Source organism: Dendrobates tinctorius, unplaced genomic scaffold (genome assembly GCF_039654945.1).
Source record: "Dendrobates tinctorius isolate UK_male_01 unplaced genomic scaffold, ASM3965494v1 ptg000208l, whole genome shotgun sequence".
NCBI classification, from domain to species: Eukaryota; Metazoa; Chordata; class Amphibia; order Anura; family Dendrobatidae; genus Dendrobates; species Dendrobates tinctorius.
The window spans coordinates 351,515-376,865 of NW_027361875.1; the positions used below are offsets into that span (position 1 = coordinate 351,515).

Here is a 25,351-nt window from a genome sequence, read left to right on the forward strand (position 1 = left end):
GCTGCGGATTGTAAACCGCAGCAAAACCGTGCGGAAAAAAACGCAGCATGTGCACAGCGTTTTTTTATTTCCATAGGAAATAAAGGCACTGTACAACGCAGCAGAATCTGCTGCGGACCCGCAGGTGCAGAAACGCTGCGGAGCCGCAGCAGAATCCGCACCGTGTTCACATACCCTTAGGCCAGGTGCAGACGGAGATATTTTCGGTCCGAGCGCGATCTGGGAAAACATCGAATCGCACTCGGATCAATGTTAGTCTGTGGGGTCGCACACACGTCAGAATGATTCCTCAGACAGAGTCGACCTGAGGAAAATATCACAGCGTCTCCGAGCTTGATCAGATGTTCAGGTCAAACTCAGCCGTATAAGTCAATGAATCCATGGAAACCTTCAGTGTGCACTGGGATGACATCTGAGTGCAGCCCGATTTCCAAGGACTGACACAATGGAGAAGATGGAAAACTCACCAAACACAGGCTACGTAGGTTCCCACAATGAGTATTTGGTGACATTTTTACCTTTTATATAAATTGGGTTACGTGCGTCCTTTTCATTGTGGCTTTTTTTTACATGCATTTTTATTTTGTTTTTGAAGTTGCAGTTTTTGCCTCTTTTTGGTATTTTGCGTGTTTCCTCATGTGCATTTTTTAGCTGTGGATTTTTTTTAAGTCTATGGGATAAATCCGCAAAGAAAACTCAGCGTACCTGCAAGAAAAATTGACACGCCGCGGATCTGAAACACGTCAGTTTACGAGGCATAAAAAAAAAGCACAGAGGACAGGAGATTTCTAGAAATCCCATCCACTTTGCTGGACCAGTAAGACGCTGCGGTTTTTGCACAGCGAAAATACAAAAACTCACCAAAAACTCATTGTGGGAACTTAAGTGGACTAAAAGAAATATGTAAGAAATTGTTAACAAATTAAAAATAATAAAAATAAAAAATGTATCTAAAGATAATGAAATAAAAAGAAATATCAAAATTGGTTTATGTACTACAAAATGGTACCGATAGAAACTACAGATGAACACAGAAAAAACAAGCTCTAACTCAACTCCATCGACGGAAACATAAACCATAAAAAACAAACCCCAAAAAACAATGGTGGAATTAGTTTTTTTTGCTATTTTACCCCTCCATTTTGTTTTTTTTTTTTTTTATTTTAGTATTTTCCAGTACATAATATAATAAAATGAATGGGGACTAAAAAAAAAACCAAAAGCCCCTGTCTGTCCGCGTCGCCCGTTTATTGATCTTGGATGAAAAGGCGTTAAAAACCCCGAAAGCACTAAAATGAAAAAAAAAAAATAATAAAAATTGCCCAATCCTGAAGGGGTTAAGGGTCCATTTTAAGAGGGACTTATCTGTGGGAAATATTATGCACCAAATCATGAGGCTTTTTTTTTTTGCAAACTTTTTGCTTTATGGAGAAAAAAACAAAACTCATGAAAAATGGTGGGATCATAACAATGTACTATTCCTCCGTGTAGCCTGGTGACAATTTCTAGAAATATTAATGAATTTCCTCTCATAAACAAGAAATATCTCCCTGGGAAAATGATCTCGTAATTCGTAATAAATTATAAAATAACAAATAAAGTTTTGCTTTAAAAAAAAAAAAAAAGCGCTGCGAGTCAGCAGGTTTGAAGACACAGGGAGGGGGGCGTGTATAATAGGTTGAGGAGTAGTCCAATCAGAATCTGAAACGCAATTGATGGACAGCGGCGCCAGCCAATAAGATGACTGAGCGCCTCCGTAGCCTGAGCGCTTCCTTCCTTGCTGTGGGGGTGCCGGGCGGATGGGTGCGGGCAGCAGATAGCGGGCGCTGGGGAGAGGAGAGATGCTGCGGGTCAGCCTCTTGGTGCCCAGTCTGGGAGTAAAGTGAAGTGCTGCGCCCAGCTGTTTACGTGAAAGTGGACTGGGCCGGCTTCCTCTCTTTACGGCAAGTTGTGCTCTCTTCATTAGGCCGTGTGTATCCTGCGGTGCGGGGCTATCCATGCTGGACTGGTTGCTGAGCACCTTCCTCCCATCCTGAGGCTGTTCCATCCTGCAGCTGTTGCCATTTGCATGGGACTGCAGGTCACTGTGGCCACCGCTGGTGTGTAGCTGCTGCAGGAAATGAAAACTGCTGCCACGAAGTGCTGAATTGTAAGAAACTTCTGCCTGTATTGCAGCCCTGGTGGATTGTGGTTGGCAGCTGGTTGGCACCAGTAGTACATGTGCCAGGCTCGCCCACAGTCTATGACGTGCAGTGCATGGGCACCAGGCTCCCTACACCCGGCTTCACCTATGGATCGCTTCAATGGAGCCCCTCAGATCTCTGCTCTCCCTGCCTGGCACCAGTAAAGCCGCCTTCCCAGCGACCCGAGGACCCCCCAATGCATCAGTGTTACCAGCGCCATTGGTTACTGATGACGAAGAAGACCAGGATGACCGAGAGAGTACTCCCACTAGACAGGAGTTTCTGGAGGAGTACGATGGGGGTGGTGGTAGTGCCGGAGAGCAGCCGTCCAACCCCCTTTCTAACCCCTTGTTTTGGACTGCAGTGTTTGACTACGAGGCCTCCGCAGAGGATGAGTTGACCCTTCGTCTGGGGGACTTGGTCCAAGTGCTCTCCAAGGATTCGCGCGTCTCTGGTGATGAGGGGTGGTGGACCGGAAAGATCCAGGATCGGGTGGGCATCTTCCCTAGCAATTATGTGACCAGGACGCAGAGCTTCTCCAGTAAACTACAAGGCAAGCGAGTGGAGGAGCTGCCCTGCTGCCCGGCGTCTGCCCTACAGTGTAAGGATGTTGGGTTTTCTTGCCATGTCGAGTCCGATCTTTAGGAATGTCATCGTCGCTGATGTGATATATGTACCAGATATGATCATCTGAGCAGGGGCCAATTGGGTCATGAAGCGCAAAGAGTACGTGTCCCTTTTTTCTTTGTTGCGCACATGTCCATTTTGCGGTCTGCATGTGCCATTGGCATGCACCCAAGTATGAAGTGCTGTTCCCCTTCTTCTTGGCTTCCCATGATAAAGTGATGGCATATCAGTATGGTGTGCTCTCAGTTTATTTTTCTCGACGTCTGATGTTTGGTACCTCCGCTGATACCCCTACCCTCTCCCAAAAAAATGTATTGGAAGCTGTGTTGCTTACACTGTCTTACCTTGCACAGTGGTGCCTACCACCCACCACGCAAGGCACTGACTTGGAGACCCGCTGTGCAAGGTAACCATACTTAGGAATGTTAATTGCTGATTCACATATTAGTCACTCATGGTCAGTACTTGGACTGCAGTGTCTGGCTATGGGTCTCCTGACACAAAGTGACAGCCTCCTGCCTGTGGGACTGTTCCTTTGTGTCAGCAGCCCCATGGCCAAGGTCAGTTTTTGTGCACAGGGTACAGGACATGGAAAAACTGACAAAGTGCATTTAGTTACACGTTCGTGGGTCCCGCCGGGGCTTGCGTTTGAAGCTCCCCCCCCCCCCCCCCCAGCAAAATGGGATTTGGATGTATGAGGCCATAGACTATATAAGTGCTGGCAGAGTGAACGTGCGCTCTGCTATACATTGTTTTTGGGGCGTCTACTACGTCGGCTGGCACCATAACAGACAATATGGCCCCGTCGGCATATGCTTCTGAATCCTGTTTTACAAGGGTGGCTTGAATCAAGCCCCGACAGGGCTCACAAACGTGTAACTGAACACAATGTGAAAAGCACTATAAGGCTATTTTCACACGCAGCGGTTTTCCTTTTTTTGTTTTTCTGCAGCCAAAATCTGTCTTGGCAGTAAAAAAAAACCACAAAACTAAAATCTCCTTTGTGTTCAAAATGCCTGGTTTTCAGTGTTTATGCTGCAGTTTTTTTTTTTTTTTTCAGAATATTCAGATGTGGATTACATGTGTACTTTGACAGTACAGGTTTAATGTTAGTTTTATTCACCAAAAAAAGCATTGTACAGCTCTGGCAAAAATTATGACACCACAGCACAGTTTTATAAAAATCAGCTTTTCTACATGTCTGACAGCCATTCCATTCCAGTGTCAGCTGAATTCCAACCAGAGTGCACCTCATTCTACTTAATGTGCTTATGATTAGGTGATCAACTGAACCAAATCTTATTTAACGAAGGAAAGTATAAAAAACCCTGCTGTGGCGTTCACAATCCTTTTGCAATAGGACAAGCTGGATGGCAAAACAAGTGCTAGTAATATCCCAAAGTAATAGGAATGAAAAAAATAACACTTAACCGTGCCAAAGGAGTTGAAAAGAAAAGTCTTGAGTGAAGATAAGAAAGGTTCAATTCTGGCTTTACTAGCAGAGGGATACAGTGAGCGTCATGTTGTCTCCATCCTTTCTAAGGCTAGTTTCACACTAGCGTTTTTGAGCGCAGCGACGGCCTGCGCACGGCCGCCGCTAAGCCCTGCCGCGCCTCCGCCGGTAGCTCCGCCTACCGGCGCATGACGCTGCATGCGCCCCCTATCTTTATCACTGGGGGCGCAGGCCGTGCGCAGTATGCGTTTGGCGGCGCATGCGTCCTTTTGACGGTGCGCCAAACGTAACCTGCTGCAGTTTGGTTGCGCCGGCACACCGTCAAAAAGGCGCATGCGCCGCCAAAGGCATACTGCGCACGGCCTGCGCCCCCAGTGATAAAGAGGGGGCGCATGCAGCGTCATGCGCCGGTAGGCGGAGCTACCGGCGGAGGTGCGGCTAGCGGCGGCCGTGCGCAGGCCGTCGCTGCGCACAAAAACGCTAGTGTGAAACTAGCCTAAGACAGCAGTCCATTACAAGAAGGTCAAGCAGCAGACATTGGGGACAACAAAGATACAGACCGGCAGAGGGCAAAAACGACTACACTAACCGGGATGATTGTTATCTTATTCGAATGTCACTCAGCAACCGCAGGATGACATCAAGTGACCTACAAAAGGAATGGCAAATGGCAGCTTTGGTGAAGTGCACGGCAAGAACTGTTCATAACGCTCCTAGAGGCAGGGCTCAAGTCATCAATGAGAAGCAAAGGAGAGTCAGGCTGAAGTTTGCCAAAGACCATAAGGATTGGACTGAAGTAAGGTAATCTTCTCTGAGTGTATTTTTCAGCTTTGCCCAACACCTGGTCGTCTAATGGTTAGACAGATACCTGGAGAGGCGTACAAGCCACAGTGTCTTGCTCCCAGTGTAAAATTTGGTGGAGGATTGGTGATGATCTGGGGATGCTTCAACAAGGCTGGAATTGGGCAGGTTAATCTTTGCGAAGGACGTATACAGTTGTGGCCATAAGTATTGACACCCCTGCAATTCTGTCAGATAATACTCAGTTTCTTCCTGAAAATGATTGCAAACACAAATTCTTTGGTATTATCTTCATTTAATTTGTCTTAAATGGAAAAACACAAAGAATTGTCCTAAAGCCAAATTGGATATAATTCCACACCAAACATAAAGAGGGTGGACAAAAGTATTGGCACTGTTCGAAAAATCATGTGATGCTTCTCTAATTTGTGTAATTAACAGCACCTGTAACTTACCTGTGGCACCTGACAGGTGTTGGCAATAACTAAATCACACTTGCAGCCAGTTGACATGGATTAAAGTTGACTCAACCTGTGTCCTTGTGTGTACCACATTGAGCATGGAGAAAAGAAAGAAGACCAAAGAACTGTCTGAGGAATTGAGAAACCAAATTGTGAAGAAGCATGAGCAATCTCAAGGCTACAAGTCCATCTCCAAAGACCTGAATGTTCCTGTGTCTACCGTGCGCAGTGTCATCAAGAAGTTTAAAGCCCATGGCACTGTGGCTAACCTCCCTAGATGTGGACGGAAAAGAAAAATTGACAAGAGATTTCAACGCAAGATTGTGCGGATGTTGGATAAAGAACCTCGACTAACATCCAAACAAGTTCAAGCTGCCCTGAAGTCCGAGGGTACAACAGTGTCAATCCGTACTATCCGTCGGCGTCTGAATGAAAAGGGACTGTATGGTAGGAGACCCAGGAAGACCCCACTTACCCCGAGACGTAAAAAAGGCCAGGCTGGAGTTTGCCAAAAACTTACCTGAAAAAGCCTAAAACGTTTTGGAAGAATGTTCTCTGGTCAGATGAGACAAAAGTAGAGCTTTTTTGGCAAAGGCATCAACATAGAGTTTACAGGAGAAAAAAAGAGGCATTCAAAGAAAAGAATACGGTCCTTACAGTCAAACATGGCGGAGGTTCCCTGATGTTTTGGGGTTGCTTTGCTGCCTCTGGCACTGGACTGCTTGACCGTGTGCATGGCATTATGAAGTCTGAAAACTACCAACAAATTTTGCAGCATAATGTAGGGCCCAGTGTGAGAAAGCTGGGTCTCCCTCAGAGGTCATGGGTCTTCCAGCAGGACAATGACCCAAAACACACTTCAAAAAGCACTAGAAAATGGTTTGAGAGAAAGCACTGGAGACTTCTAAGGTGGCCAGCAATGAGTCCAGACCTGAATCCCATAGAACACCTGTGGAGAGATCTAAAAATGGCAGTTTGGAGAAGGCACCCTTCAAATATCAGGGACCTGGAGCAGTTTGGCAAAGAAGAATGGTCTAAAATTCCAGCAGAGCATTGTAAGAAACTCATTGATGGTTACCGGAAGCGGTTGGTCGCAGTTATTTTGGCTAAAGGTTGTGCAACCAAGAATTAGGCTGAGGGTGCCAATACTTTTGTCTGGCCCATTTTTGGAGTTTTGTGTGAAATGATCAATGTTTTGCTTTTTGCTTCATTCTCTTTTGCGTTTTTTCATTTAAGACAAATTAAATGAAGATAATACCAAAATTTGTGTTTGCAATCATTTTCAGGAAGAAACTGAGTATTATCTGACAGAATTGCAGGGGTGTCAATACTTTTGGCCACAACTGTAAATCAAGCCGCATACAAGGTTATCCTGGGAAAAGCAGTTGATTCCTTCTGCTCAGGCAATGTTCCCCAACTCTGAGGACTGGTTTTTCCAGGAGGACAATGTGCCGTGCCATGCCACACAGCTAGGTCCATCAATGTGGTGGTCCTTCATCCACACATCAAAGCCAGCCCAATCTCCAGACCTGAACCCCATTGAAAACCTCTGGAATGTAATCGAGAGTAAGATGGATAGTCACAAGCCATCAAACAGAGAACTACTGCTTACATTTTTGTACCAGGAGTGGCATAAGTTGACCCAAAAGCAGTGTGAAAGACTGGTGGAAAGCATGCCAAGACTCATGAAAGCTGTGACCGCAAATCATGGTTATTCTTTCTCGAGTTAAAACATTAGTATTGTCTCTAAATTATGAACTTGTTTTCTTATTATTTGAGGTCTGCAAGCTCTGCATTTTTTTTTTTTTTTTTTGAACATTACCCATTTTCTGAGAACAAATACAAAATGTATTTCTTGGAAATTCGAAGACATGTCAGTAGTATATAGAATAAAAGAGCAATTTACATTTTACTCACATATACCTATAAAGAGAGAAATCAGACAAAATGAAAATTTTGCAGTGATCTCTTACATTCTTAAATTTTGCTAGAGCTGTAAGGCTGGGTTCATACTGTTATAGCAGTCCTGTAATGCTGCCATTGCCCTCCATTGTCGGGCGCATCGCGATGCATGCCGTAAAGTGGCACGTGTTCGCGATGTGCCGTCATTCAGTGACGGAGCCTCGGATGCGGGCTGCAGCGTTTGAGGCTCTGTCACCGCTAGCACAGATGAATCATCAGTGCTAGCGGGTATAGCATAATGCGATCGTGTTATTCTATAACATTTAACCAGACTGTCAACGCTATGCGTTGGAACGCGCTGGTTAAACGCAATGTGAACCTGGCCTAATTCTGCAGCTTTTTTTTTTTTTTTTTTTTTTTTAATCCCCCCCCACACTCATTGGAGGGAAAAAGTGTAAAACACAGTTTTTAATTTGGTGTCATTCAGATGTTATGTTTCTTTTCACATGAGAAAAACAGACCGGCATTGTACTCAGTTTTTTTTTTTTTTGCTGAGAAGGAAGAAAAAGAAAATTTAGTCCACCTATTTGTCAGTGAGAATCAGACAGCACACGGATGGCATCTGAGTGCTGTTGATTTCTTTTTTTTTTCTTCCCCCCCCCCTTCATGGACCACCAAAAAATCACCGCCATGTCATAAGTGTGTGAAAAAACTGATCTCTAAATGCAGTAAGTCAGTGCTGCGTCCCTATAAGTTTTAGCATTTGGTGGTGGTCTGGACCCCCACAGGTCATAAAATGATGGCATATCATAGTGATAAGAAACTCCATCATGGCTAGTAGAGTTTGACTAAGGGCTAATTTATACAACTGTAATGTGGGAAGCATAGTAGTATCCGTATTTTGGCTCCAATTCCTGGTTCACCTTCGGTTGTAATGACCTGGTCTCGTAGCCTCATAGACCTATGTGATCCTGGAAGTTAAAGTTTAAGAAATCTTTGTTAGAGATGGGAATTGTTTCTGTAAAGCCCCCGTTACACACTGCGATATCGCTAGCAATATCGCTGTAAAGTCACCGATTTTGTGACGTTGCAGCGATATTACTAGCGATATCGCTGCATGTGATACTTACCTCCGACCGGCTCCCCCGCTGGTTATCGCTGATCGCGCGAGAAGCTCCCGGACCATTCCTCTTCGGCCACTTCCTGCTGGGCTTCCTGTGGAGAGACTAGCGTGGAGCCGGGCGGGAGGACGCAGGATCGCCACGTCTGACAGGTAAGTAGCGACCCCTGTCCCCAGCGATGTCGCTAGTGAGATCTGCCTGTGTGGCAGCTCACTAGCGACCACTTAGCGATGTACCAGCGATCCTGACCGCATCATATCGCTGGTCGGGATCGCTGGTGCATCGCTAGGTGTAACGGTACCCTAAGGGAAGAGTCAGACAAGAATCACAATGCGTGGACTGGCTGGCAGCTCTCCTGACCTGAGCGTGACAGCTTGTAATTATGCAGCCATCACGCCCGGGTCGGGAGAGCTGCCAGCCAGTCCACGCATTGCGTCGCTATCCTCGTCAGTTATACAGCTGTCTGACACTAACCTGATACGGCCACTAATATGGCTCCACATTTACTCAAATTAGATGTAAGGGCATGTTTACATGAGATGCTAGTAACTGCTCTGGTTATTGGCACCCACTTCATTACAGGTTTAAAATAAACGTTTGACTTGAAAAATAAAGCCAAAATAACCACGGCAACCAAATTACAATTTCTGTGAATCCGTACATATTTTTTTAAAATCTTTTTTTAATTTGCGTGTTGTGAACATGCAGTCATAATGTGAGGTCATCTGGAGGGAGAACCTGCGCTGTATTGCTGAGCAATGTTCTCTAAGGCCGGATTCACACATCCGACTGTCACATTCTTTGTTCAGACTGCGACATTCCAATCCTGACCCAGACTCTACTACCTTGTAGGCCGATGCTCAAATGTATTCTAGGGCCTTGTGCTGTCGCTTGCACAACAGACCTTACATGGACAGCCAAAAACAAACCACAGCATGCGCTAGTCTGGCCTGATGTACTGACCAGAGTAGTGGATGAGAATAGCAGCTTGCTCCTGTACTCGTCGGTAATGCAGATGGGCAAACACAGTTACGTCCGCAGTTTGGTCTTCTGAACTTTACCTTTAAAATGGTGGTTAGCTTTGAAATGTAATTCGTACCTCGTTGCATTTTCTTTGTTAAAAAAAAAAATATATTATATATATATATATATATATATATATATATATATAATAATCAAGTCATGTTATACTCTCCTTTCGCAGGTCCTCGGGTGATGCTTCTGGTATGTGGCTGGAGCAATGACGTCACATAGATAAAATGGCAGCCAATCTGTGAGCTCAGTGGCTCTGACCCGGGCCGATATGTCTACTCTGTAATAACTGCTCAGAGCCACTTAGCTCACCGGCTGTCAGCGCCACTGCCAATGTCACGTACTGGGAGCACCGGCTGACACTCGATAGTGGACACAGGGAAGGTGAATACAATGTGTGTTGTGTGTTTTTTCTGTTTCATAAGCAAAATGCAACACTATACAAACTATATTTGAATGGTAGAAACCAGGGCTGTAAAGTGGGTAAGCCTGACCTCTGACCCAGACTCCTCAATTTCCATGACACTGACTCCATCAAAATGGGCTCTGTCTCCACGGCTCCGACTCCACAGCCCTGGTAGAAACTAGAGAGCATGCTCGTGTGCTGCGTGTCTTCGGCGTGCTTGAAAAATATATGTTCGATTTCCCGTAGCTGCATGTCTCACGGGTGTTAAACAGCAACGCGTGCAGGGATAGCCTGTTGAGTTTTTTTTTTTTTTTTTTTTGTTCCACTTCTGATCATGACTTACAATTAATAATACAACTTGCTGTAAATTATTTAACTTTTTAGAAGAATATGACTTGAGTTTTAGAAGCTTTCACCACTTGAGTGAATGGTTGCCATAAAGCATTATGTATCGCCTGCAGGAAGTCGTTCCTACAGCTTTCTGTGCAATACAGCTGATCACTAGTTAAGAGAGAGCGTGCTCGCCACTTGAGTGAGCAATGGGGTGTGCATTGAGCGTCACTGGTGCTTGAGTCCGCCTGCTCCGCATATTTTGCAGCTTTTAGACACAGGGCTTTGGAGTCGATAACCAAACCTTCGACTCCTCAATTTCCCGAACTCCGACTCCACAGCACTGGTCACTACTGAGCATGTACATAAAGTGCAGCACAGATTAATCTCATCTACGACTCCACAGCACTGGTCACTACTGAGCATGTACATAAAGGGCAGCACAGATTCATCTAAGGCTACTTTCACACTAGCGTCGTGTGACGTACATCGCAATGCGCCGTTATGGAGAAAAAACGAATCCTGCAAAGTTGCCCGCAGGATGCGTTTTTCTCCATAGACTTGCATTATCGACGCATTGCGACGTATGGCCTCACGTCGCATCCATCGTGCGACGGATGCGTCATGTTTTGGCGGCCGCGACGCACCAAAAAAGTTACATGTGTCGTGTCCGCCATTTTCGACTGCGCATGCGCTGCCGAAACTCTGTCCCCTCCTCCCTGGACTTTACAATGGGGCAGCGGATGCGTTGAAAAACTGCATCCGCTGCCCCCGTTGTGCAAATCTTTCACAACGTGCGTCGGCCCAACGCATTGCGACGGGCCCGTACCGACGCTAGTGTGAAAGTAGCCTAATCTACAACTCCACAGCTCTGGTCACTACTGAGCATGTACATATAGTGCAGCACAGATTCATCTCATCTACGACTCCACAGCACTGGTCACTACAGAGCATGTACATATAGTGCAGCACAGATTCATCTCATCTACGACTCCACAGCACTGGTCACTACTGAGCATGTACATAAAGTGCAGCACAGAGTCATCTCATCTACAACCCCACAGCACTGGTCACTACTGAGCATGTACATAAAGTGCAGCACAGATTCATCTCATCTACAACCCCACAGCACTGGTCACTACTGAGCATGTACATAAAGTGCAGCACAGATTCATCTCATCTACGGCTCCACAGCACTGGTCACTACTGAGCATGTACATAAAGGGCAGCACAGATTCATCTCATCTACGACTCCACAGCACTGGTCACTACTGAGCATGTACATAAAGTGCAGCACAGCTTCATCTCATATAAAAGCCCAGATCCTTAGATCAGGTACAGAACAGACATAGGACCTTTCATAACTTTCCCAAATTACTATGAAAACATTTACAGCACATTCTACATTGTCTAAAGCCCCTTCACACACAGCGAGATCGCTGCTGAGTCACCAGTTTTGTGACGTAACAGCGATCTCCCCAGCGATCTCACTGTGTGACACCTATCAGCGACCGGCCCCCCCTGCCGGGTATTGCTGATCGTGCTCGAAAGCCCTGGACATTTTTTTGATCGCTGGTCTTCTGCTGGCCAGCACGCATCGCTGCGTGTGGCAGGCGGGAGACAAGCGAGCTGGAGCCTGGTAGCCAAGGTAAACCGCAAGTTACTAAGCGAGGGCGTCGCTGTGTACCTTAGATACCAGTGCGCTTGTTACCCGCGTCGTCGCTGGTCCTCATCGCTGGTGAGATCTGCCTGTTTGGCAGCTCACCAGCAATCATGTAGCGACACACCAGCGATCCTGACAAGGTCATATCGTCGGGATTGCTGGTGCGTCGCTATGTGTGACGCCTTACTGTACTTAATTTATTGTTTTTGGAGTTCGTTCATGTTATGCTGACTCGACCAAAATGGACACCAACTCCACAGCCCTGCTTATCCAAATAACATGCAGGGATTGTCTGCTATATACGGGCAATCCCCACCTATTTATTGTCTTAAGAGCTGCAAAACATGCGGGGTGGTACTCGTGCACCCAAGCACCCCAATGCTCACTCGAGTGGTGAGCGAGTGCTGATCACCTTGGTTTTAAAGAGTCTGTGTCCCGTCGTCCCCCCCCCCCAAAGCCTCTTTTACATGTATGTTGGTGACTTGGCCACTATACATATCATACCTGTAGCATAGGGATGGCGCTGAAGTCAGTCAGTGGCTCTGCACCTGCGCACAGACACTGCAACTGTGCTCACATAGAGGCTGGCTCCTGTCTGCAGTACAATACAGAGCTGCGGCTGTAGACAGGAGCTGGCAATGGTACACTGAGCGCTACCGTAGTTTCCTTCCACAGACGCAGAGCTCAGTGTACACATTCAGGTGATGAAAGGGTGCACTGAGCCCTTGGCCACACTATGGATGCACCAAAAACCCTCGTTCAGATGCTTTTTTTTTTTTTTTTTTATCCTGCCAACTAAATTACTAAAAGCTAGTGGCTTAGTTTGCGTTTTGGTTTGACACTACCTTTTAAGGAATTGGCACTAGAGTTGAGTGAAACGGGTCGAAAAAATTCAAAAGTCGCCGACTTTTGGCAAAGTCGGGTTTCATGAAACGAAACCCGACCCTAGGATGAGGTCGGCCACGAGGTCGGCGACTTACGCGCCAAAGTCGCGTTTCAAAAGTTTGTTTTGCGCTCTTTTTCAGCCAATCAGGATCCACGGACACTGTGGGCAACGTGATGACATAGGCACGGGTCACCACCATCTTTCAGAAGGGCATGCAAGTGATTGGCTTGCTTTGGTGGGCGTCACAGGGGGTATAAAAGGGCGTGCACGCCGACCGCCATGTTACTCATGCTGATCTCAGAATAGGGAGAGCTGCTGCTGCTGCTGATTTTGTAGGGAGAGCGTTAGGCAGGGAAGAAGACACCAAAAACTGCTTCTGCTGCTAGCGATTTTGCCTGTACAACACACCAGTCACTGTGCAGTGCAAGGGGAGGCTATATAGTGGTGTATCAGTGGTGTTGGTTGTTGGGCTGCCTTCTAAGGCTTCCTGACATTCCTGCATTGCTGTTTACCCACTGCTCCGCAAACTGCTTTTTTAAAAGCAATCACAATTTTTTTTTTTGTCCTGCTGAGAAGAAGAAAAAAAAACTGCTTCTGCTGCTAGAGATTTTGCCTGTACAACACACCAGTCACTGTGCAGTGCAAGGGGAGGCTATATAGTGGTGTATCAGTGGTGTTGGTTGTTGGGCTGCCTTCTAAGGCTTCCTGACATTCCTGCATTGCTGTTTACCCACTGCTCCGCAAACTGCTTTTTTAAAAGCAATCACAATTTTTTTTTGTCCTGCTGAGGTACTGAGCGTGCATTTTTTCACACCATACAGCGGTGTACGCTCCTCACACAGTACCGTGTAACGGCTGTTATCACAGCCACAGTGAAGCTATCAGTGAGTCACTCTGTGAGAATAAGTCGAGGACATGTTCCGTTCTTACAGACCTGCACTCTAGGGAGATTCCAATTCTGCCCAATTCTACATACACCTTGTAGTTTGTGATACACTAGCCAATTTCTTCCTGTGACATAGCGCTCAGATATTCAGTGGGCCTCACACAATCCATAAGTGTCCAGTGTCCACAAGTGTGTGCAGAAATTAAAAATCTCCCTTATCCTCTAGTCACTTTGGTCACAGCTCTGCCATCGAGCCTGTGACAGAGCGCTCAGATACTAGTCAGTGGGCCTCACACAATCCATAAGTGTCCAGTGTCCACAAGTGTGTGCAGAAATTAAAAATCTCCCTTATCCTCTAGTCACTTTGGTCACAGCTCTGCCATCGAGCCTGTGACAGAGCGCTCAGATACTCAGTGGGCCTCACACAATCCATAAGTGTCCAGTGTCCACAAGTGTGTGCAGAAATTCAAAATCTCCCTTATCCTCTAGTCACTTTGGTCACAGCTCTGCCATCGAGCCTGTGACAGAGCGCTCAGATACTAGTCAGTGGGCCTCACACAATCCATAAGTGTCCAGTGTCCACAAGTGTGTGCAGAAATTCAAAATCTCCCCTGTCCTATAGACACCTTGTACCTTGTTTTACATTACTATATAGTTTGTTGGATTTTGTCTACATTTCTACCAAAAATGAGGAAGGCTGGTGGAAGAGGCCGTGGAATTGGGCGGGGGTTGGCAGCTGGTAATGATGGTGTTGGTGGTGGATCTGATGGTAGTGGCAAGAGCAAAATAGGACCAAATGCAGGATGTGTTGAGCCTGCGTCATCGTCTGGCTACATAAGGCCTCGAACGCTTAGTTTTCTAGGAGTTGGCAAACCGCTTTTAAAGCCAGAGCATCAGGAAAAAGTTTTGTCTTACATTGCTGACTCAGCCTCCAGCTCTATCGCCTCCTCTTCTTCAGTTGTAAAAAGTAAAAGCACTGAGTCGTCATTGGAGGCTCATGTTCATGAACCACACCTTTCCTTGTGTCCTTCACCCCAACCAAGATTGAAGGATGACGCAGGCCATACTACTGATTACTCCATGGAGCTGTTTTCACATACCATGCCTGGATTATCAAGTGAAATGGTGAATTACCCAGGCCAAGATGAATCTGACATGGAGTGCACTGATGCACAGCCGCTGATGGATGATTCTGCTGGTACATTCACTCAGAGCACTACATTGTCCTCGCAGTGTACAGAGCCAGATTCTGACCCTGATGAGACTCAGGTGCCCCTTCCTGCACACTATACCACCATACATGGTGACACAGAGGAAGGTGCACATGACATAGAAGAGGAGGTGATGGATGACCCAGTTGTTGACCCAGATTGGCATCCATTGGGGGAAGAGGGTGCTGCTTCCAATAGCTCAGATGAGGAGCATCCACAGCAGACATCGACATCGCAACAGCTGTTATCTGGCAGGCCCGGAGCACTCCCAACACAGGTTCCAAACATCAAAAGAGTTGCTGGACAGCTTGTCCAGAGGGTCAAAAGATCACAGCGTGCTAGGCCGCAAAATGTCTGCCAAAGTAGGAAGAGTGCAGTGTGGCACTTTCTTGAACAAAATCCTCATGATCAGGCCAAGGTTATCTGTAAGAAGTGCGCAAAGACCTTTAGCCGAGGGAAAAATCTGAAAAATTTGAATACCAGTTGCATGCTTGGACATTTAACCAGCATGCACTTGCAAGCGTGGACACAACACCAAACCTCAAGTGCCACATGTGCAACTGATCACAACGAAGGTAGTCAGCAACGCTACATTGTTTCCCCCACTGTAAGCCCACCGGTTAGCACTGCAGCAAATGTTGAGGTGTCGGTGCAATGCCACAGCAGTCAGGGAATCCCACTGTTATATCAACGAAAGACTGATTCTAGGCCATCAGAAAGAACAACAACTCCATCACCATTATCAACCCTCTCTCAGTCCGCCCTGTCCACCGCTACTTCCACCATATGCAGCTCTCAAGTCCAGCTCACCCTTCCAGACACTATGAGTAGGTCAAGAAAGTACTCAGTCTCTCATCCGCGTACACTGGGTTTGAACGCCCACATTGCCAAACTAATCTCGTTTGAGATGATGCCCTTTCGGTTGGTGGAAAGCGCAGCTTTCCGCGAACTCATGGCCTATGCAGTACCACGCTATGACCTACCCAGTCGCCACTTCTCTCGCAAAGCCATCCCAGCCCTCCACCATCATGTGAAAGACCGCATTGTCCATGCACTCAAGCAGTCAGTGAGCGGAAAGTTGCACCTCACAACTGATGCATGGTCCAGTCGGCATGGCCAGGGCCGTTACGTGTCCATCACTGCGCACTGGGTTAATGTGGTGGATGCAGGGTCCACAGGGGACAGCGGTGGTGGGACAGTGCTGCCTAGCCCACGGTATAGGAAACAGTTGGCTGTAGGAGTTCGACCCTCCTCCTCCTCCTCCTCCTCCAGAAGCGAAAGCTCGTCCACAGAGCGCAGTCGTACGAGCACTCCATCTGCAGCTGCCACTGTTGCACACGATGTGTCCCCCTATCAAGCAGCTAGTGGAAAGCGTCAGCAGGCTGTGTTGCAGTGCTTCCTCAAAAATTATCCAGAGTTAACAGCCCTGCTCCAGAAGGTGCGAAGACATTGCGCGCACATCCGCCGGTCGCCTGTACACTCCGTTCGTATGCAGAAGCTGCAGCGATTGCTCCACCTTCCCAACCACCGCCTCATTATCGACATTGCAACAAGGTGGAACTCCACCCTGCACATGGTGGAGCGGCTGTGCGAGCAGAGGCAGGCCATAATGCATTTGTGGGAGGATACACGGCCAGGCACTTTGAGAGCAGACATGGAGTTGACAGGTGTGCAGTGGTCGAAGCTGAAAGACCTCTGTAAAGTCCTTCAGTGTTTTGAGGAATGCACACGGCTGGTAAGCGCAGACGACGCCATCCTAAGCATGAGCATCCCACTTATGCGTCTGCTCATGCAAACTTTGACGCACCTTAAGGAGCAGGCGTCTGCAGCCAATGTTGATGAGGAGGAGGGAATCCTTGATGACATTCAGCCATTGTCTGCTCAGGGACCTCTCCTGGACGAGGTGGAGGAAGAAGAGGAGGAGGATGATGATGGGGATGATTACTTAGGGGAGGAGGATGCATCTCGTGGGGCAAGTGAAAATGTTGGCGTGGCAAGGTCTGGTACAGGGTTTGTGCGTGACTGGAGGGATGTGGATTTGCCAGAAAGTGCTCCTCCAACCAGCACTCGCAGTGCATCATTGACACCGGGAACATTGGCCCACATGTCAGATTATGCCTTGCAGATCCTAAAAAGGGACCCCCCGCATTGCCAAAATGATGAACGATGACGACTACTGGTTGGCCAGCATCCTGGATCCACGCTATAAAGGCAAATTACAAAACATCATGCCACAGGAGAACCTTGACCTAATATTGGCTAATAAACAAGCAACTCTGGTAAATCGGTTGCTTGAGGCATTCCCAGCACACAGCAGTGGTGATGGTTCTCACACGAGCCGTACGGGCCGGGGGCAGCTTGGCAGAGGTGTTCGTGGTGCACACAGCAGAAATGGCGTTGGAGACAGGGGTTTCATGACAATGTTGTGGACTGATTTTTCAAATACCGCTCACACAACTGGTAATACTGCATCGATGGAAAGTGACAGGAGACAGCAGTTGTCAACTATGGTTACAAACTACTTTTCCTCCCATATCGATGTTCTCCCACACAGGTCTTTCCCCTCTGACTATTGGGCCGCTAAACTGGACACCTGGCCTGAATTGGCCCAATATGCCTTACAGGAGCTCTCTTGCCCAGCTGCAAGTGTGCTATCGGAAAGAGTCTTCAGTGCAGCTGGATCAATCCTGACAGAAAAAAGGACCCGTCTGTCAACCCAAAATGTGGATGATCTAACCTTCATTAAAATGAACCATGCATGGGTTTCCAAGGATTTTGTCCCACCTTCCCCTGATGACACATAGGGTGACAGAAAAATGGCTTGCTTTGGTCCACCTCTTCCTGGGACTTCACCTATTTCGCCTTTTGCATCAGCTGAATGTCCAACATCAACATATGCCACTTTCTAAAACTCCCTAACTGTGCTGCCTTCCCCCCCATGGCCGGGGTCACCACCTAGCGCACGACACCGTGCGAGTGCCGTTGCCCTGGACAGGTGGGTAGGCCGACTCTTGGGCGCGGGCACTGGCACAGGGTCCCTCATAGTGCAATCAAGTGTCTCTGACGGTGGTGGTGCACACCCGCTGTCAGACACACCGCTGTACTATGAGGGGCCCAGTGCCAGTACCGACGCCCACGAGTGGGCCCCCCTTGCTTGGGCAGGGCCCCAGCATTTGCAATCTTTACCTCTCCCTGCTCCTCCGCTGTGTAATCTGGGCCGTCAAATCCATACTGTGCCTGACACCGTCTGAGCCTGCCTCCTGATGTATAGACATATATTTTGAATGTGTACGCTATCCATACATGTTATCCGGGGATACGGTACCCTTTCTAACCTTTGTGCAATCACGTGCAATCCATACTGGGCCTAACACCGTCTGAGCCTGCCTCCTGATGTATAGACATATATTTTGAATGTGTACGCTATCCATACATGTTATCCGGGGATACGGTACCCTTTCTAACCTTTGTGCAATCACGTGCAATCCATACTGGGCCTAACACCGTCTGAGCCTGCCTCCTGATGTATAGACATATATTTTGAATGTGTACGCTATCCATACATGTTATCCGGGGATACGGTACCCTTTCTAACCTTTGTGCAATCACGTGCAATCCATACTGGGCCTAACACCGTCTGAGCCTGCCTCCTGATGTATAGACATATATTTTGATGTGATGTGGCAGCATCAATTTGGAAGTGGCTCCTATAGAAGTGGATGGAGAGAACCGCTTATGTGCGGCCACCTTTTCATTGATTCTCTGCCTGCTTGTGTTGACTTCTCACCATTCTGGTCAGGGGGGCCCTCCATTGTCCACATGGGTATGTCTCACAGGTGAGACCTGCAGTTATCAGACATATCTAGAGGATGCCACAATGTCTACATTGAGAATACCCTTTTATGATGCTTGTTGGGGGCCCTTCAAGACGGTCTAGTAACATACCAGGTCACTTAAAATCAGAAAACCCCCTATTTAAAAAAAAAAATTAGCATTTATAAAAGGCAACTGGAAAGTGCTTGCATTTTATGATAGTCCATCACAATTATTCTCCTTTGTGTGATGTATAATGTGACGTCTGTTGCCGAATATAGAATTAATCACGGATATTAAACTTTCAATGCTCAGAGAGTGAATAATATCTGATCTGTGCTGTCCTGCTCCATTCACTATTAGGCCGGGATCACACTTTTGCGAAACTCGGACGAGTCTCGCATCTTAATACTTGGCACTGCCGCCAGCACTCATGCAGCACAGCAATACATGCAGCCGCACGTCCCGCTCCCGAGTGCCGGCGGCAGTTGCCAGGAATTAAGATGTGAGACTCGTCCGAGTTTCTCGCATGTGTGATCCTGGCCTAACTGTTCAATACAATTCTCAACATTGCCCCTGCTAGCGATTAGCACTGTGCAAGCAGGGGACTGTGATGCACTGTCTTCCGTGCCGGGGAACCGCACGAACATTACTGCTGGTTCCCAGGTGTAGGTACAAGTGATATTGATGCTGCACACTGTTGCCACATGTATTAAACACACGGATATCTCTGGTACTGGTTTTTCCAGTACCAGAAATATCAGAATGTGTGAAGGAGCACTAAGCTTGTAAACAAGTGCTCATCGGTATCGCAAAGCCTTTTAAATCCATGATGAATATGCAACAAATCGACAACATGCTTTATAGTATTGATTGGGGAAAAAGGCTGCAATGTGTGAACTTGGTAAAATCTCATCTCTTTACCTGCATGTATTTCCTTTTTGCTAAAGTTTCTGTCCCATTCAGTCCACTAGGGTTTGCAGAAGTCCATGTGTGCATGATACAGATTGCCAAACCTGGACGTTTTATCTCCCCTGGTTTAGCACCTGCATGTTCCATAGCACTGTACAAAGATCAGTCCAATTTTATCAGCTAATAACATTGCAATATCCCCTGCTGTTTCCAGTTTTTATATTGCCTGAATCCAGTGAATATGGTTGCCTGCATAAGGGGTGTGCTGAAACCAACCCCCCACCCCCCCTCGATTTATTCTGCTGGTCCTACGTATTCCTATTGGCTCCAGCACTTCTGACACCATTAGGTTTAGCCATCCAAGTAAGAAGCGCAGCAAAATGATCCTTCCTGCATGTAGAGAACCCCATTTATAAGGCAAGAAATCCCACTTATTAAACCTGACAGGGCACACCTGTGAAGTGAAAACCATTTCCGGTGACTACATCTTGAAGCTCATCAAGAGAATGCCAAGAGTGTGCAAAGCAGTAATGAAGCAAAAGGTGGCTACTTTGAAGAACCTAGAATATAAGACATATTTTCAGTTGTTTCACACTTTTTTTGATAATTATATAATTCCACATGTGTTAATTCATAGTTTTGATGCCTTCAGAGTGAATCTACAATTTTCATAGCCATGAAAATAAAGAAAACTCTTTGAATGAGAAGGTGTGTGTGTGTATATATAATATACACACCCGGCAAAATTTGAGACTACTGCACAGTTATATAAAAATCAGCTTCCCTATATGTCTGACAGCCATTCCATTCCAGTGTCAGTTGAATTCCAACCAGAGTACACCTCATTCTACTTAATGTGCTTCTGATTAGGTGATCACCTGAACCAAATCTTATTTAACGAAGGAAAGTATAAAAAACCCTGCTGTGGTGTTCACAATCCTCTTGCAATAGGTCAAGCTGGATGGCAAAACAAGTGCTAGTAATATCCCAAAAGTAATAGGAATGACAAAATTACTTTAACCCATGCCAAAGGAGTTAAAAAGTCTTGAGTGAGGAAAAAGGGCTCAGTTCTGGCTTTACTACCAGAGGGATATAGTGAGTGTCATGTTGCCTCCATCCTTAAAATTTCTAAGACGGCAGTCCATTACAACAAGGTCAAGCAGCAGATAATGGGGACAAAAAAGCTACAGACCAGCAAAAACGACTCTCCACTGACCGGGATGACCGTTGTCTTATTCAAATGTTACTCAGCAACCGCAGGATGACATCAAGTGACCTACAAAAGGAATGGCAGCTGGGGTGAAGTGCATGGAAAGAACAGTTTGTAAGAGGCTCCTAGAGGCAGGGCTCAAGTCAGGTAAAGGTAGAAGAAAGCCTTTCATCAATGAGAAGCAAAGGAGAGTCAGGCTGATGTTTGCCAAAGACCATAAGGATTGGACCATAGAGCACTGGAGTAAGATAATCTTCTCTGATGAGTCTAATTTTCAGCTTTGCCCAACAACTGGTCGTCTAATGGTTAGATGGAGACCTGGAGAGGCGTGCAAGCCACAGTGTTTTGCACCCACTGTGAAATTTGGTGGAGGATCGGTGGTGGTCTGGGGATGCTTCAGCAAAGCTGGAATTGGGCAGGTTAATCTTTGCGAATGACGTATAAATCAAGCCGCATACAAGGTTATCCTGGAAAAACAGTTGATTCCTTCTGCTCAGACAGTGTTCCCCAACTCTGAGGACTGTGTTTTCCAGTAGAACAATGCGCCATGCCACACAGCTATGTCAATCAATGTGTGGATGAAGGAGCACCACATCAAATCCCTGTCATGGCCAACCCAATCTCCAAACCTGACCCCCATTGAGGAAGATGAATCTCAAGAGGAAGATGGACAGTCGCAAGCCATCTAACAAAGAAGAGCTGCTTAAATGTTTGTACCATCTGAGGCATAAGGTCACCCAAAAGCAGTGTGAAACACTGGTGGAAAGCATGCCAAGACGCATGAAAGCTGGTTTTAAAAATCATGGTTGTTCCACAAAGTATTGATTTCTGAACTCTTCCTGAGTTAAAACATTAGTATTGTTGTTTCTAAAAGATTATGAACTTGTTTTCTTAGCATTATTTGAGGTCTGCAAGCACTGCATTTTTTTGTTCTTTTGACCATTTCTCATTTTCTGAAAATAAATACAAAATTTAGTGCTTGGAAATTTGAAGACATGTCAGTAGTTTATAGAATAAAGGAGCAATTTTACATTTTACTCAAATATACCTATAAAGAGAAAAATCAGACAAACTGAAAATTTTGCAGTGATCTCTTAATCTATTTATAGATTTTTTTTCAGTGCACTGGATCCACTATTCCTCCAGATTTGGTTAGTTTTTGCCATCAGTATTATATCATTTATTTATTTTTTTTCGTATGATAAAATTTTTCTTTTACGTAAGTTCACATGACCATATTTTTGATCTAACTGCTGTCCATGAAAAAAAACGAACAGCAATGTTATTAAACGGAGCAGTGCAGGTCATTAAAAAAAAAAAAAAGAAAACATTAAAAAAAATAAATTAAGCCCACAGAAATGTGAATAGCCCCAGAAACTTGTATCTGTGAAAAATGCATGTATAACACATACTTAAAAAATGGATACTTGAATGAGCCCTAAACCTGAGTCGGTGCAGTGATTAGAGATGAAACTGGGAATGATACCAATGATTGGATGTAGATCATCGTGATCCAGTGTCCGACGAAGGGAGAAACTTTTCCTCCGATAATAAGGCAGAATTGGTTTTAGACTCGCAGCACAACCCCCCCCCCCCCCCCCCCGGTCTTCCTCTTGCACATGTGCATTTTTTTTTTTTTCCATTGGATGTGTCAATTCTGATAAAATACCGCCATATACGTTAGACATATCTATAGGATGCCATTGAATTGATTGTACGCATTATGGTTTTGAATGGAGGTGGCTGGTTTTGAAAAAATAAAATTTTTTATATTATATACTGAGATCAGGAAACACAACTGACTTTTTAATAGAAGTTTTAACATGGACCGCACGACAATCCCTATTGTAAGGTAGCGCTCACTGAGTGTATTGGGGGACACTCACTTGGCAGCAGATAAACCGGGTTCGGCACAGGCTTTTCCACAAAAACGTCCATACGGTTTATTATACATGGCATAAACCAATGTAGCATGAAGACACGATCACAGTCTTATAGCAGACCAAACGAATATTCACAATGGAGCTCCTCTCCCTTAGCCCTGTGTTCAACCAGGCAATCAGGCTGTACAGTCTCTCGGTCAATTCCCCTTGTCCGGGGTTACCTCTTAGTTGCTTCTCACTGCGGACATCCATTCCCTGCTGGGGACTGTCCGATACACACAGGCCATTAAACACCAGCCTCACCCGGTCAGCGGCCTCCGCATGTGCGCTTCAGGAAGGCAGCGCACCTTCTAGCACGTCGGCCTTCCGGGACCTTCCACACGGACCAATCAGATCTAGGCTCTCTCCATGTGACCTACCCTGGTCACCTTATATGGTCCATATCCACACCCACTGGATCACATGGCTATGACCTCATTGCAGGTCCTATCTCAGACACCCAGCCATACACACATATATACAAGCTCACTATGGGCGTTTAGACACACGCCCCTAGGTGGGTTTGTAGGTGACTGGTTCCACCCGTCTCACCAGCCACCTGGAAGCTCTCCCTGATAGGGCAGTTTCACACGTCAGTGTCTCCGGTACATGTAGTGACAGTTTTCTCACTTACCGTAGACACATTTGAATGAATGTGTCTATGCAGATGTCTGCGTGTTTTCACGGACCGTGCGTCCATGTGCAAAACACGCTGACATGTCCGTTTTTGTGCAACAGCACGGATCACACGGACCCATACAAGTCAATGGGTCCGTGTAAACACGTACCGCACATGGATGCTGTCCGTGTGCGATCCGTATGCGTTTTTAAAAGTCAAAGGGTTAACATTGAAAATTTTCAAAAACACGGACAGCATATGGACAGCACATGGATGGTACATACGGATGTCACACAGATGGCATATGCACACGGACACGGATAGCTCCGGTACTGGTTTTTCCGGTACCGGAAATATCTGGACTTGTGAAACTACCCATACAATGTAACAAAACCTCAGCTGTACCTCTGCTGATTAGCACATGTTCAAGCTTCCATCCCAGGGCCACCCACCCTGGGATACATAACGGTTCATTTACCATCCTGGCGGTCATCCTACCTCCATTACCACAATGGATATGCCTGTGTGCATGACCCATACAGCGCCCCCAACTGTCACAGCACCACACTATGTTAACTGGTAATGGTCTGGGCTCACAATTTTTGGATGGTTGCCTGTACGCATTTGAATATATATAATGTGTGTGTGTATATTATAATTTTTTATTTTTTTTTTCTTACGCAAATGTTTATTCTTGCGATAGAACATTTGCCCCTTCTGTTGCAACTGAGACTTCTATCATCAGCATGGCATTTAGGACCCTCCATGAGCCGGATATTCCGACCATGTTCATATAAAGTCCCACAACAGCCTTTAATAATAAATGCACAATAAGCCCCAGCAATGCTCTTTCGGTGGAATGTCTTTGTGTCAGGACCATGATTTCAGAGGTAATTAATTTCTGACCTGGCGAGACACAATGAACACACGCCCTGCCATCATTTTTTTTTTTTTTGTTTTGTACTTGATTTGGCCTATTGTAAATTGCTTCCACACCTTGTGGCTCGAACAGGAGGAAACCTTCTCCCTTTTCATGGTATGGGAACCTGGCTTTGTTCAACGTGTACATTGTTTCCTGTTCATACTGAGCCTGTGACCTTACTGAGCGCATAGATCGCAGAGGAATCCCTCATTACTGATCATGTTCACTATGTGGACAAATGTATAGTTCGCAGTGGAAGAACATGACTTGTGGCTGCACAGATCCCTGACTTCAGCCCCATCAAACAGCTTTGGGATGAACTAAAATGTATGTTTTCGAGCCAGGTCCTCTTGTCCAATGTTCAGTGCCTTTTGATAATTTTTACCTATTCATCCAGAAAGCAAGTCAGACACTTCCAAAATCTTGCAGAAAACCTTTCCAGAAGAGCAAAAGCTGTTATATCTGCAAAGAAGGGGGAGAGACGTACTGCGGGATGGGGCTCTGTATACAGAGGCTGAGATTAGTTGACCTATTTTTGTGCCATCTGCTGAGAGGCCGGTGATGTGAAACTGCAAATACTGCACTGTTGATTCATATGGCAGAAGATTATCTTTTTTTATATGCATCAATAGAACAGAGCATGCTGCTTAACACAACATCTGTCTGCAGCAGGTGAGAAACAATGCTCTACTCTGGCGTCCTGGAGGATTGCAAGACAGTAGAGCTCTGCTAGAGCTAGGTAAGGTAAAATCACATTGCAGCCATACTGATGTAGATGGCCGAAGATGAAATCGGCAAGCCTGGGTACTCTAAAGGAGTTGGCTCCTGACACTCCCAGAACAAGCTGCAGGAAACCACACCCTATTAGAAGGATGTCAGAGGGAATACAGGTGTTAACATCTTGAGATAAGCCTTGTATGTAGAACATAGCAGGGTGCTGGTGAGCGTTTTGTATAACCTGTTAAGTGATGCCTTATTCACAAGGGTGTGG

The 25,351-nt window shown here is 46.2% G+C and overlaps 1 protein-coding gene across 1 annotated transcript in view; it reads left to right on the forward strand.

Moving 5' to 3' along the window:
* The first annotated feature begins 1,758 nt into the window (after positions 1–1,758).
* MAP3K9 (mitogen-activated protein kinase kinase kinase 9) overlaps positions 1,759–25,351 on the forward strand; it is an 88,569-nt gene continuing 64,976 nt past the window's right edge. Inside the window, exon 1 of the mRNA XM_073554141.1 lies at positions 1,759–2,784. Within this exon, the coding sequence (XP_073410242.1) occupies positions 2,304–2,784 (481 nt within the window). The 5' untranslated portion in view covers positions 1,759–2,303. The remainder of the gene's footprint in view (positions 2,785–25,351) is intronic.